At 32.8% G+C, this 14403-nt stretch overlaps 2 protein-coding genes across 2 annotated transcripts; one reads left to right on the top strand and one right to left on the bottom strand.

Annotated features, from left to right (window-relative positions):
* The first annotated feature begins 2055 nt into the window (after positions 1-2055).
* On the top strand, positions 2056-8065 carry LOC111460329. Its single transcript, XM_023103550.1, has 7 exons — positions 2056-2303; positions 3117-3331; positions 3418-3476; positions 3555-5399; positions 5562-5715; positions 5803-6495; positions 7841-8065. Exons 2-6 carry the CDS (start codon positions 3220-3222, stop codon positions 6465-6467), a joined length of 2835 nt encoding a protein of 944 aa, XP_022959318.1. The 5' UTR covers positions 2056-2303; positions 3117-3219; the 3' UTR covers positions 6468-6495; positions 7841-8065.
* Positions 7879-12675, bottom strand: LOC111460330 (transcription factor MYB8-like). The gene is made up of 3 exons (XM_023103551.1): positions 12302-12675; positions 11915-12044; positions 7879-8602 (listed from the first exon to the last, which is right to left on the bottom strand). Exons 1-3 carry the CDS (start codon positions 12432-12434, stop codon positions 8029-8031), a joined length of 837 nt encoding a protein of 278 aa, XP_022959319.1. The 5' UTR covers positions 12435-12675; the 3' UTR covers positions 7879-8028.
* Positions 12676-14403: the final 1728 nt, after the last annotated feature.

Here is a 14403-nt window from a genome sequence, read left to right as displayed (position 1 = left end):
ACCGTTGATATTTTAATTGAATTATTTAAAATTTTATCAATTTATTTGATTACATTATTGGTCTTCTCACGCAAAGAAATTTAGAGATTTACCTGTAATATATATTAGTCTTCTTTCCATATTGGATGGGGAGGAGAACAAACCACAATACAAGAGCGTGAAAACCCTTAACAGATGAGTTTTAAAGCTTGGAGGAGGCCGGGAAGTCCGAAAGGAAAAGTTCAAAGAGAACAATATCTGCTAGTGGTGGGTCTGGTCGTTACAAATGGTATCCCTCTTCCCCGAAGGGTGTATACACGAGCGGTGTGACAGGAAGGACGCTGGGCCCAAAGGGGGTGGATTTGGAGAAACGGATGTTGGCCCTGAAAGGATAGATTGTGATATCTGGTGAGGAGAACACACCACTATTAATAAGGGTATCAAAACCTTTCTCTAATATCTGGTGAGGAGAACAAACCACTATTGATAAGGGTATGAAAACCTTGTTTTAAAGCTCCTCGAAAGGAAAGTCTATAGAGGACAAAATAAATAAATAAATAAATAAATAAATAAATAAATATATATATATATATATATATATATATATATATTTTTTTTTTTTTCTCAACTTATTATTATTTACATTTTTCAAAATTCACTATAAGTTTATTCGAACGGCTTAATATTTTTTAATTTTTTTAAATTAGGTGAGAAAAATTATTGTAAAACTAAATTATGGAAAATATTTCTAAATTTTTACTTTTTTTTTCTTTATTAATATCCATAAAACTTAAAAAAAATTATTATTACATTTTAATTTTTAAAAAAATTCTGGCAAATTAAAATAGAATTTTTAAAATATAATTGATTTAATTGGATTCCATGTTCATAAATATAAATATATATTTGATAGCAAATAAATTTTGAATCCCAATTTAATCAATTAAATTTTATTTACAATATCGATCTTAGTTTAGTAATGGAAAAGTTAGATTAAATTGAATTTTTTAATTATTTAAAAGAAATATTACTTATTTATATTAATAACTAAAATTTTATAAATTTAACGTCAATTATAAACGTCAAATATTATTAGTTATCATAAAAATCAAACTTAACATCAATTATAAACGTCAAATACATGTTTTTGGGTTAGTTGTGTTGACTTAATAAAAAAAAGCCCGCAAACCAATCCAAGTTTTCGATTTTAATAAAATTCAACATAACCCAAATCTCAGAAAAAATTATAAGTTGAGCTGGTCGGATTGGTCGTGTTCTCGATCATATGAACACTTCTATTAGAGGTTTCTCTGCTTATTTATATAATGAAATCGTATGCCTAATAATTTTAAAAATTACTCATTTTTTTAAGTTGGAGATTTGTACTTAAAAATGTATTAAAGAGTTAAAAAAAAATAATAGAAAAAAAATGTTTCCACAAATTTTCTAAATTTAAAAATTATTAAATTACACCTAAAACTTATAAATATTATTATATTAACCTTTTAATAAGTTTTGTCTCTAAATATAATTAAAAAAAAGTTTAATCTAACCTGGATTTTGTTTCCTTTTAAAAAGAGGAATATTTATTTATTCACACGCTTATTAGCTATATGTTTTAATAAAATACCTAAATTAATTAAATTTAATTTCTTGTTAAATTTAGTTACTTTTTAATTTTTCTTTTGAATTTATTTGTTAAAGCAAAGTAGAGAAAAATATCAATTTCGCGGTGAGGTTTGAAAATTTTGTGTGCTTTCTACTCCTTCATACGACACGTGGCTATTTCGTGAGTTGGGATTAGCCAATTAAATCTTCAGGAACTGCCCGTCACTAATCGTAGAGACCGTTATCCATTTGAGGCAGGTGATTTTATCATTGCCTTTCTCCACCAATCAGTGGGCTCCAGCGTTTTGAATTTGAAATCTCTCTCTCTCTCTCTCTCTCTCTTACGATCTAAAGAGACGTTATGAAACTCTTTCGATTCTTTAAAAAAATGAATAGATAAATAACTTTTGAATTTATATATATATTTTTTAAATTAGTTTTTGAAATTTGTGAAAAAGAATACAGAAATAACGTTCTCATTTCTTCGGAGACCCACTTCCTCTGTGCGCCCGTAGTAACCCTTAAGAGAGCTTTCGCCTGTTCGATCTCTCTCTCTCTCTCTCTCTCTCGACTGCGGCCGATCAGTCTACACTTGTTCCGACTTGCGAATCTCTGTGAATCTTAATCGATTGAAGTGCACTTTGAGGAGAAAGAAAGAGATAGTAGCGAGAAGAAGAGCGCGAAGCTTCTGATTTTGGTACTTGTTTCTGTGTAAGGTATGGCTTTGAAATCTTCCTGTTTAACTTTTGGATGTAGATTATCACTGCTTGATTTATGTAATTCTGTGAACAAAACATGAAACGAGAAGGCTTAGTCGATTGATTCGCCTGTTCTGTTGTTTTCCTTGAGTTTGTTGATAACTTTCTATTCGTTTTCGGCGTTTTTTCTTTTGTCTTTGAATTTTTTGGACTGCTTAGTTTCTGTGAAAGACGTAGTCATAGTAAGCTTGAAATGATCAATTAATTTCTGTTCCATCAAATTGGGTTAAAAATTTCTGAGTCTGGTTTAGATGAGATGTTGTCATTGCGTTTACATCGATGAATGTACTAGACAAGAAGCATTTCCACTAGAAAGAAAGAGATAGCAGCTAGAAGAAAAACGCAATGCTTAACTGATCTTACTTTTATATTTAGGTTTTGGCTTGGAAATCTTCTCGATTAATTTTTGGATTCTAGAATCTCATTGTTTGATCTCTTCGATTTTTCTCTGTTAGGTCATTCAATTAACTCGCTCTACATCACCTCTACATCGGTCGATGCAATAGATGTTATTCCGTCGATTTCGGATTTCGGATTTCGAATTAGTGCGCATTTTGGTTTAGTTGAGATGTTACCATCACCTCTACATCGGTCTATGCAATAGATGAAATCAAAACGTCCATATCTCTTTTATTTTTTTACTGTGTTTCCCTCATGTGCTCGCGGATTATTCGAAAGGCTAACCCTAATTAAATTCTGGATTCGGTACAATTTTGACAGTTGATGGACTGAAATGCAATTTCATATGCTAATTCATTACGAAATGAACAGGTTACAAATCCAGATGGATCGGTGGACAGAACCATCGATTACTTTATCCTATCTTGTTTCTTTTCCCCGTATCTGCTGATGACCTCTGTTTTCATATAAGAAAATGGGAGTTGAGAAAGAAGGTTTGAAAAGTGGTGTTGGGGGATTCTTCCAGTTGTTTGATTGGAGTGCTAAATCGCGGAAGAGATTGTTCTCTAGCAAACCGGACGTACAAGGTACTATATCAATTTCTTAAGTGCAGTATATGCATGTATATATATATTATATTGTCTTTGAACTATACCTTTGCTTCTCTCTGCAGAGCGTTTTAGACAAGGGAATAGAAGTGCTGGAAACTCTCCATTGTCACAGGTTCATCTGGTAAGTGGAGCACCATTTGTATTTTGATATCTTTTCCGTTTGTCTAGATTTCTGGTTGATTCCTTCGAATATTTCCAGATAGATTTGGATGAATGTGGAAAAAGGAAAAGTATTAAAGGAAGCAGTGATTATAGTTGTTCTTCATCTGTGACTGAAGATGAAGGATACGGAGTTAAGGCCCCTGGGGTAGTCGCTAGGCTTATGGGACTAGATTCATTACCGTCATCCCATTTTTCAGAGTCCTACTTTGCCCCATCATTTGATACTCAGTCTCTTCAAGAAGCTCACAGTCATAGGGGAAGTTTCAATTATGGTCATGACCGCCAAATCATGTTCTCTGGTAATTTGCTTGATCAGGTTGATGACCGTGCAGCTGCCCCTGCCAGGAAACCTTCAGAACCAAAACCTCAGAAAACTCTCAGCAGGCCAATAGAGAAGTTCCAAACAGAAATCCTCCCTCCTAAATCAGCAAAATCAATTCCAATTACTCACCATAAGCTTTTGTCCCCTATTAAGAGTCCTGCTTTCATACCAAGTAAGAATGCTGCTCTCATAATGGAAGCTGCTGCAAAAATAATAGATTCTGGACCTTCAGCAACTACCAAGAGTAAAATGTCTCTGATTGGATCTTCTTCAGCACCCTTGAAATTACAAGCTCCAAAAGAAAAGATAGATATACCACAAAGACCGCCTTCAGTTAGGTCCTCTTCAGTTAGCTTGAAGGTCAAAGAATTAAAAGAAAGGACCGAAGCCTCTCATAAATCAACCAGGTTTCTTGAAACTTCTAGAAAGCCTACTGAATCAAATGCTTCCAGGCTTTTGAAGGGACAATCTATGAACAAAAGCTGGGATGGATCTCAAGATGCATCATCATTCAAGGTCTTACCTGATGTGGAACACGGTTCAAAGAACAAGGGAAAATCCATATCACTTGCAATACAAGCAAAAGTTAATGTACAAAGAAGAGAAAATGTGAATACCGATGGCCATAGAAATTTTACCGGCCCGAAACAACAGACTGAGGTCAAGTCAAGCCAGCCCTTTAAGACACAGACAAACACTAGGAAAAATCTGCATGTGCAATCCTCTGCTTCCAATGCTTCTTGTAACCAACCTCTCAAGCAGAACAACCAGAAACAAAACTGCCATGTTGATAGAGTAAAATCAAAGAACTCATTTTCCAACATTGAGGGCCAGAAACCACTTACTGGAGATTCGTCTTTTGGACGTCGAAGAAATGTAGGACGAGTTGTCGTTGGCTCAAGAGTTGGTGTCAGGAAGTCAGCCTTAGAAACATCTGACAGGGAAAAGGAAGACTTGAATTCTAATGCAAAAAATATCCCTAGGAAGAAACGGTCAATAGATAGAGATCAACGCTTTGACAAGAAACAGGCCACGGAGAATATGTTAAATGATAAAAACCAGATGTCAGTTCATTCAAATAATATTATTGATAGATCTTCTAGTAGTTTGGCTCAAGAATGCAGAAAAAATGGCACAGATGTTGTTTCTTTTACATTTTCTGCACCACTTACAAGGAAGGTGCCTGGATCTGACACCTCTGGGCACATTGAATCAAAATTTAAAGGGTCGCTTGGACCAGATAGTTTGAAGTCATCCTCAATGGAGTGCAATATTATTGGAGAAAATGCCTTGAGTGCACTTTTAGAGCAGAAGCTAAGAGAATTGATTGATAAGGTCGAGTCCCCTAGCCTTGGATCCATCGTTGGAGGATCCGAGAGTTCTTGTTTATCGACGTCTGATTATCTTTCACACTCTCTTGATACACTCGATACAATGTCATCAGAGTTGAATGAGAGGAACCAACACAGTAGTTCTGTTCACAGCAAGCCGGCTGGCCAATATAATTTTGATTGCGCTTCAACTGATTCTTTGTCACAAGGATTAAAGCATGAATTCCCGGTACGTGAACTTTGTTCTCATCTTCTTGAAGATTCATTTGTTAATTTCATTCGATTCTAGGGACAAGCAATTGTTAATTATAGTTCTTCATGCGTGTTGCCTTAAAATATATCCTTGATATGCTAAAGATCATCTATTTGTTCTGGAACATCGTTTTTTCAGTTAGCTGATGAGATTGAAGAATGTAGCAGCAGTAATAGTTTTGTTCCTCACACTGGGCAGTCGCTCAAAGTTCGACATCCGAGTCCCGTCTCGATTCTTGATCATTCGTTTTCTTCAGAAAGCTGTGACTCATCAGATAGTAACAGCAGAGAAGGTAGATGATTTTTCTGTGCTAAGAAAAATTTACTCTTGTTTGCATTACTCCAAGTTGATCATTCGTTCTGAATCTTCCAATTTACAGGTAACAAGCTTTGTTCTTCAGTCCAAGGTCAAGATGTTCTTGGCATAGGTTTCTTCAAGTTTAATCCAGTTACTGTTGACACAGAGTTACTAGATTCTGCATCCTCCATAACCGATGAAGCTTCAGCCAGTAAGTTCACTGCTTCATCTACCTCGAAAGGTACGAAACAACAGATCGAATGGGAACTTGAATACATAACGGATATACTCAGCAATGTGGAGTTGATGTTTAAGGACTATGTATTGGGGCGTTCTCATGAAGTTATAAATCCTTATCTATTCAATATATTAGAGAATCGAAACAAAGGATCGGGACAAAGCTGCGACGAATCGAGGCTTAGACGGAAGGCGTTATTTGATTGCGTTCGTGAATGTTTGGACTTGAGATGTAGACAGTATGTAGGTGGAGGATTTAAAATGTGGGAGAAAGGAGTGGGAGTTTTGGGAAGAAAGGAGCAGTTAGCCAAAGAGGTTGTGAAGGAGATTTCAGATTGGAGAGGAATGGGGGATTGTATGGTGGATGAACTGGTAGATAAGGACATGAGTTGCTGGTATGGAAGATGGATGGACTTCGACGTTGATGCGTTTACGATCGGAGTCGAAGTCGAGACTCAAATTCTCGATTCTTTAGTTGAAGAAGTGCTTGCTGATATTGTGCTTCCTTGAATTAAACTCAGCCAACCATATTTTCCAGGTATTCTCTTCCCCCTCTAAATTAAACTGTATTTTGTGAAGTATTTCTGAAATTTCGCTTAGTTAAACTCTTTAACACGGTGCACAAAATAGGAAGGTAGAACTAACACTGTCCTTTATTAGACGAACACGACTTTCCACAATAGTATGATATTGTCCACTTTGAGTATAAGCTCTCGTGGCTTTGCTCTGGGTTTCCCTAAAAGGCCTCGTATCAGTGGAGAGAGTATTCTTTGTTTATAAACCCATGATCATTCTCTAAATCCATTCCCTAAATTAGCCGATGTGGGACTTTTATCCAACACCTCCCCTCAAACAAAGTACGCCTCCTCTTAATCGAGTCTCGACTCCTTTGGAGTCTTAATCATTTATTACTGCCTTCGAGGAGGCTCGACTCTTTTTCTTTTGGAGTCCTTTGTTCGACATTTGAGGATTTACCAATCTATTGACACAACTAAGTTTAGGGCTGGGTCCCTATGGCTCTTATACTATGTTAGACTAACATGAGTCTCCACAATGGTATGATATTGTCCACTTTGAACATAAGTTCTTATGGCTTTTTGCTCTGAGCTTCCCCAAAAAGCCTCGTACCAATGGAGAGAGTATTCTTTGTTTATAAACTCATGATCATTCCCTAAATTCATTCCCTAAATTAACGGACGTGGGACTTTCATCGTCCAACACCCTTTGTACACTCATCCGGCCACTGTTTGGTAGTTTTTGAGGGCAGGGTACCATAATTTCGTAGGTTTCTTTTTTAGTTGGGAGACATCGTAGGCCCGAAAATGATTTGAGAATGCACATGGGTTTGTCCACTGTCTTCCATGCCGCTGATAAAATTTGTTCAAATATAACCGAAAACCTAAAAACTTAAGCTTTTAGGTTAAAGGTCATGTGTTCAAACTTCTGCAGCGTCGTTTCATCCCTATTTAATATTTGATATTCTCTTGTTGGGATTTTTACAAATTTTCAAGGCCACAAGCGAGCAAAAATATTAAATTTTCAAATCCTATCTAGTGAAGCTTTGGTATGGATTTGTTGAACCAACACCATTTGAAAGTGGATCATCTTTAATAAGTCATCAAATTAAATATATATATATATATATATATATATATATATATATTTTGGACGAAATACAACCGATTCTTCAATTGAAATGATTTCGTTTTACTTTAAACTTGAGAAATTCAAATTGTGGGGGAATCATAACTATTGTCACGTGGACTTGAACAGGTGGATCAAATACGTGAACTTTGCAAAACTCTTCTCATTTGAATGAATGAGATCGATAATCCAAAATATAGATATTAACTAATCCCTGAGTCTGATATGTCTCGGTGCAGGTCACGAGAGCGGTACTAGAAGAATCTTCGACTCTACCGAACATGAAATTGGGTGAGATAAAATAATTATTGTCCGGGGGGACACTGGTCATTTTGAAGGACAGTACTTTGACCTTATTACAGCAAATTTGAAGAGCCTATTGACCTTATTCCTTTTTTCCCCATTGGAAGTATTATATTTAGAGCCCTTAACCTAAAACCCCATCATCTTCCCACTCCCAATTCAGCCATTCATTATTATTAAAGCTGGAATTCATGGATGAAGGCCAAGCAGAGTAGCACCATTCCACACTCTCCACAATTGTGAACCCGTTACCTCGTTTCTCAGCATCAGCCGTGAATTCACATGATCCCAGGTCCCAATTTTCTTCCTCTAGCTTTGGATCCTTCATAGTGGAATTATGGGTCTCTAGTTTTTTCTCCTCATCGTCACAGTCCAATCCAGAAGTGGTGGTGGTAGCCTGTTCTTCTTCTTCTTCTTCTTCTTCTTGATTAGGCTTGGATGTTTCAGGTCCCTCAGGTATGGAATTAGGTTGGGAACCTTCTTCTCTTGGCATGGCCTTCTTCATGTTCTTCTTCTGTAAAATAGATGGTTTGATGCTGCTGCTTGGTTGTTGACCTCGGCGACGGCTGGTGGTTCGCTTTGGAATGCCAGAATTCTTTTTGGGGGAGCTGTAGAGTTTCTTACTCAAATGAGAATTCCAGTAGTTTTTTATTTCATTATCTGTTCGTCCGGGTAAATGTCCAGCAATTAGTGACCACCTACACCAAATCATCCACAATTCATTGCATGAGCACAAAATTCTAGGGGAAGAAAAAAAAAAAAAGGTATTTATTTTTATTTTCATTATCATACTGTTCTCATTCTGAATTTTGGTAGCAGTTTTTTGGTTCTAAATAATTAGAAAAATTATTTAGAGAGGATTTGGTACAGGGAATAAAAAAATTAGGAAAAAGTGTTTTTTATTTAATGATTTGGTTTTTAAAATTAAATATTTAAGAAGAATGGTTTTATTGATAAATTAAAGGGTTTGGTAATTGAAATGTGATTAGTAATTTTTACATTAAATTTTAGTTTGGAGTTCGTGTGAATCAAACCTGTCCTCTTCCAATTTTGAAAATATATTATATCTCTTATTGTAGGATGATTAATCTTAGATTAAATTTTCCGATTATAACGCTCATAAATAGACCATTAATTAGAATTCTACGAGCCATACTATTTATAAAATGAAGTCGAATTTCTTATTTTTAAAACCATAATATTAACTATAATTGTGAAATTTTTATGTAGGGTTAATCTTCCTATCTCTATTTATTGCATAAAGAGAACAAAAATGGAAAAGGCGAATAAGTAAAGGGATTAAAATAAAGTGAAATAAAAAATAAAATAAAAATAAATATAGTATTTTAATTAAAAAAAACAAATTAGTTGTTTTTAGCATGCAATAGTAATTCATAATTATTTCTCGAGCTAGAAACTCCTTCCAAAAAAGGACAGTAGGTAAGAAAGCGATTGACACTACAACATTACACCAAGCAAAGATATACTATCACATTCAATATATTACACCAAACAAAGATATACCATCACATTCAATATTTATCTAAAATTATCATATTTTCTTGAGACAACAATTTAAAAACTTTATGCTTAGCTCAAACTTTAACATATAGGAAAAAAAATAATAATAAATTTCGCTTCTCGAATATAAAAGCCAAGTGTGTAATGATCAAGATTTATTGAAAAAAAATATAACAAAAAAATTTTAATTTTAAATTTAAAAATATATATATATATACTAAAAAAATAATGCTTAAATGATGAGAAAAAAAAAAGAATAATATATAAAAGCTAAGTGTGTAATGACCCATTTATAGATTTATTGAAAAAAATATAATGAAAAAATTTTAAATTTTAAATTAAAAAATATATATATATATATACTAAAAAAATATACTTAAATGATGAATAATAACAAATGAACTAAAATAAAATAAATTTATGACCTCTAGACGATTTATTAAGCTAGCTAATTAATTGAAGAGGCCCAGTACTCTTTAATTAGCTGGCATCCATGAATGAGCTAACCACTAAATAACCACACGTGTGGAAAGTTGAAATATTACCAAAAATACCAATAATAATTATTACTAAAAGAGAAAATTCTCCCTCCGACAAAAATAAAAATAAAAATAAAAATAAAAATAAAAATATGAAAACTTTTAATAGCATATTTGATTGTTTTAAAGGAGGAGGAGGATGATGAGACACGCAATTCGAAAGGGCATGAAAGTGATGCCTCCTTTCTAGCCTTAGGCCCGTGAGCCCAACACAAAAAGGAAATCTTTATGTCATTACATGGAAAATGTGTTACACGTGGTCGTGTCCTTTTTTTTGAAAAAAAATTAATTAATTTTATTATCTTTCTTTATAATGTCAAAAACATTTAATATGAAAGCGTGAAAAGACTAAAGACTCATTAAACTTACAACCAAAATGAAGTAAATTTAGTTTATGAATTTAAAAGGTTATTGAATTTAATATAGATATTTATAAAATTTTATTGTTTCATAAACATAAATCTTAATTTTAAATTAAATTAGTTATTTTAAATTTATAATTAAATAAACACAAAAGTCAAAACTTAAAAATCTCATTTTAATGTGAATGTTTAAATTTGATTCATATATTTTAAACTTCTAATAAGTTTCTTTTTTTTCTTTTCTGAACTCTAATAATAATAATAATTTTCATTTAATAATTTTGTTTAAAATATTAACGATACTAATAATAAACACTAATTTTAAGATTTATGAAGAAAAAAAAATAGGAATCAAGAGACAAATAGAATAAACAAGCAAGAGGATCAAATTTATATTTTAACCGAATAAAAAAAAACAAAAAAGAAAAAACAACCAATTTTCTAGAGAGGGAAAATAAATTAATTGACTGCTGGAAAATAAATTAAATAAATTAATTGCCTCAATTTCATGAGCTACAAAACATAAGAAAAATTAAAGTTAAATTTAAATTTGGGAAAAAACCAACATTAAAATTAGATTTTTAATTAAAACTTATGAATTAAAAAAAATATTTCATAGTTTAGTAATGAATTTGTCAAATTTAATTTTATGCAAAAACTAATGAATTTATGGAGAGTATTACAAAACCTTCCTTATTTCTAACATCTTTTATCACCCTTAAATGATAGTTTGCTATTCTCCTTTTTGTCTTTTTCAATTACTTTTTCCTAACTTTGGAATCTCTTCCAAAGTTTCTCTGCTTTTCATTCTTTTTAGCGTAAATTCATTTTCAAGTTCAACTGTTTCAGAATAAATTTCATGTTATTATCCAAAGATGAATTTCTTTAAAGTTCAGAAGGATATCCTATGAAAAGTTATTAATGATCTTTAATACTATATGTATGAGTCATCGGGATTCTGTCTATAATAATTTTGCAAAATCAAAAATCAAAAGTAAGTGATAATAAAAACAAGTTAAAATGTGCCTAAAAACTGATTATGATGATTAAAAACGAGAGAGAGAGAGAACGATGTGGACAAGAACAACAAATCAGAGGTCAGTTAGTGAAGCTTCAAATGAGAATCTCAAAAAGAAGGGAAAAAAGGAGAAAAAAATTAAAGAAAACGATCGAATGTGCCAAAAGAATGATTACCGTCAAGAAAGTAACGACTTGGACCAGAACAATGTTGTCAGTTGTAAAGCTCAAAATGAAAATCAGAAGTGGAAAAAATAATAGTACAAAAAAAAAAAAAAAGAGAATAAAGAAAATGAAATTAAAAGTTCAAATGTGCCAAAAAAAAAGGTATGATGATCAAGAAGAGAACGATTAGACAAGAACAACAAAGCAAAATGTCAGTTGTTTGGAGTTTCAAATGGTGATTACCTCATACAAATGCCGTTTATTTGAAATTTTATACTCTAATTAAAACCTATACGATTATTTCATCAATAATTATAATCGGGCAGTAAAACTGTTTTGAAAAGAATGGCAATGAGATGCGCAAGAAATTCCATGCTTAATTAAGAGAGGAGAGAGAGAGACGAACCGGTTGCCTAAAGTCGTGTGCAACTTGAGAATAGTTTCGTCTTCTTGAGGAGTGATATTCCCTCGCTTCAAATCCGTTCTCAAGTAATTAATCCATCTCAACCTACAACTCTTTCCGCACCTCAACAGCCCTAAATTTTCACGCGCATATACTCGGATCAGTTCATATTCTCACATAGAACTAGAGGAAGCAATTTCAGATTAATTCATAATCTCAGATAGAACAAGAAGAAGCAGTTTCAGATCAATTAATTCACAGTCTCAGATAGAACGAGAAGAAGCAGTTTCAGATCAATTAATTCAAAGTCTCAGATCAGATAGAACAACCAGAAGAATCGCAGCAGTTAATCGCACAAAAAATCAAACAGCAAATCAAAATCAATCTCACCAGCATTCTTCGGCAACGATTTCCATGAACCTTCTCCGTTCGCTTCGATATACTTCTTCAGTTTATCATCTTCCTCCGCCGTCCAACGGCCTCTTCTCAGCCCTTCCTTCGCACAGCACGGCGTTTTCCCCATCCCCTTAAACTAAACAAACACTGCCTCAAATAAGATCGACAAAACCTTCTCAAAACGCCTTACAGAGTCTCTTCATCTTCCTCCACAAGCCGCATCAATGGAAGATCTCTCTTTCTCTAACTTCTCTCTCTGAAATCTCTCTCTCTCTCACTGTAAAATAGTGGAAATGCTCGTGAATGGAAGAGGCAGCAGTACGACTAAGCTTTAGCAATGAAAATGGCTAAGCTATGAGTCTATGAACCTATTCTTTTATATAAAGCAATTTTAATTGGCACTGCCATTGAAGTTTAGAGACCCTAAAAATTCTCGAGGACAAATTTGCCCTTATAGTCTAATTTAATTCAGTCTTCTTTAATTCTTTTTTTCTTTTTACTTTTTACTTTTTACCCCAATAATTACTTTTTACTTTTTACCCCAATAATTATTAACTCTAATATCTATTTTAATCAATTTAAATTGGACCAACTTGACAGCGGTTGGTTGAGTTGGATTGTCCTATTTTTTTTATTATTATTTAAAAAATACTATTTATTCACTGTACATGTTACACTAATAACTTAAAACTCAAATATCAAACATTTACGAGTCACGCTGCATTATTAACATTGGTTACAAATGTCAAATATTCTTAATTTTCATAATAATTTTAAAAGTATAGTAGGGTAAGGTTAGCTTGTAACTTTTTTCGGGTTGATTAGGCCACCCAACTAAAAAAATGTCAACTAGCAAACTAACCCGAATTTTCGATTTTTAAAAAATTCATCCCAATCCAATCAAACCAGAAAAAAATCGAACCTATTTTCGCAAGTAGGATAGGCCTTCTACCTCCACGCAGCATTACTCTGTCAGGCTTTCACCTATTATGGAAAATTCTCCACTGCTGCCTCCCATAGGAGTCTGGATCGTGTCTCAGTCCCAGTGTGGTTGATCATCCTCTCGGACCAGCTACTAATCATCACCTTAGTAAGCTATTGCCTCACCAACTAGCTAATCAGACGCGAGCCCTCTTCAGGCGGATTCCTACTTTTGCTCCTTAGCGTACGGGATATTAGCGATTGTTTCCCGCTATTGTTCCTCATCCCTCTCTTTCCTTTTTTCGCCCCATGTCGGTGTTAATCTAACCTATTTTTGCAAGTAGGATATTCTAAGTGCAGACACATGTAGGGTAACAAAAAAAAAGAAATTAGAAAATTAGAGCTAAGTGCTAAATTATATATATATATATATAATTTTATTTTGGATCCGTCAACTTTATACTAAAATTCAAAACCATTCATAAATTCGATTCTTTCAAATATTATTTGCAAGACTTTATCTTAAAAATTATAATTTCATTAATTATTAAATATCGTGTCACGTTCATTTTTTCCTTTTAGGCTACAACAATTTATACATAATTGTTGATTTTTAGAAAATCATAATTAATTATCATTCAATAAATTAGTAAAAAACACATCAATAATAAATATAATTCTTATGCATAATTTTTTTAAAAAAATGCAATATGTAGAATGTGGTCCTAATTCTAATATATATTTTCTAATTTAATTTTATCCTATTTCCCCTTGAGCCTAATTTATGGCGTGCAATTTTGGAGGTGCCACGTCATCCCTAGGTTGCTCATTAATAATGAATCCTATATTTTCTCTTACATTTCCCACGTGTCAATATTATTTATTTATTTTATTCAAATTATAAATTCTTAGCTGACCCTTAGATATTAGCTTTTCCATTAATATTATAAGAAAAGTTAATCTCATAACATAAATTAGAAAGCCAAATTCTTGAATTTTTAATATTCTTTTGTCTATCGAGTATTAAAATATTTAATTTTTATAATATTGAATTTTATGTCTAATAGTAGCTTTAAATTCATAAAATTTAAAAAAACATTAAATAAATTAAACAAAAAATAAATTTAAAAATTTTATTTGACATAAAAAGTGAAGGTTAAACCAAATAAATATTA

Source organism: Cucurbita moschata, unplaced genomic scaffold (assembly GCF_002738365.1).
Source record: "Cucurbita moschata cultivar Rifu unplaced genomic scaffold, Cmos_1.0 Cmo_Scf00023, whole genome shotgun sequence".
Classification (NCBI taxonomy): domain Eukaryota; kingdom Viridiplantae; phylum Streptophyta; class Magnoliopsida; order Cucurbitales; family Cucurbitaceae; genus Cucurbita; species Cucurbita moschata.
The sequence above is the reverse complement of the archived record's forward strand: the minus strand, read 5'-3'. Positions and strand labels throughout refer to the sequence as shown.

What these genes read in the sequence shown, in the direction of transcription:
- LOC111460329 (XM_023103550.1), top strand. Translation starts at nt 3,220, where the DNA reads ATGGGAGTTGAGAAAGAAGGTTTGAAAAGTGGTGTTGGGGGATTCTTC. An exon ending in CATTGTCACAGGTTCATCTG is followed by an intron (nt 3,477 to 3,554) that starts GTAAGTGGAGCA and finishes GAATATTTCCAG; the next exon opens with ATAGATTTGGATGAATGTGG. An exon ending in AGATAGTAACAGCAGAGAAG is followed by an intron (nt 5,716 to 5,802) that starts GTAGATGATTTT and finishes TCCAATTTACAG; the next exon opens with GTAACAAGCTTTGTTCTTCA.
- LOC111460330 (XM_023103551.1), bottom strand. Translation starts at nt 12,434, where the DNA reads ATGGGGAAAACGCCGTGCTGTGCGAAGGAAGGGCTGAGAAGAGGCCGT. An exon ending in ATCGTTGCCGAAGAATGCTG is followed by an intron (nt 12,045 to 12,301) that starts GTGAGATTGATT and finishes GTGAAAATTTAG; the next exon opens with GGCTGTTGAGGTGCGGAAAG. An exon ending in CACACGACTTTAGGCAACCG is followed by an intron (nt 8,603 to 11,914) that starts GTTCGTCTCTCT and finishes GATTTGGTGTAG; the next exon opens with GTGGTCACTAATTGCTGGAC.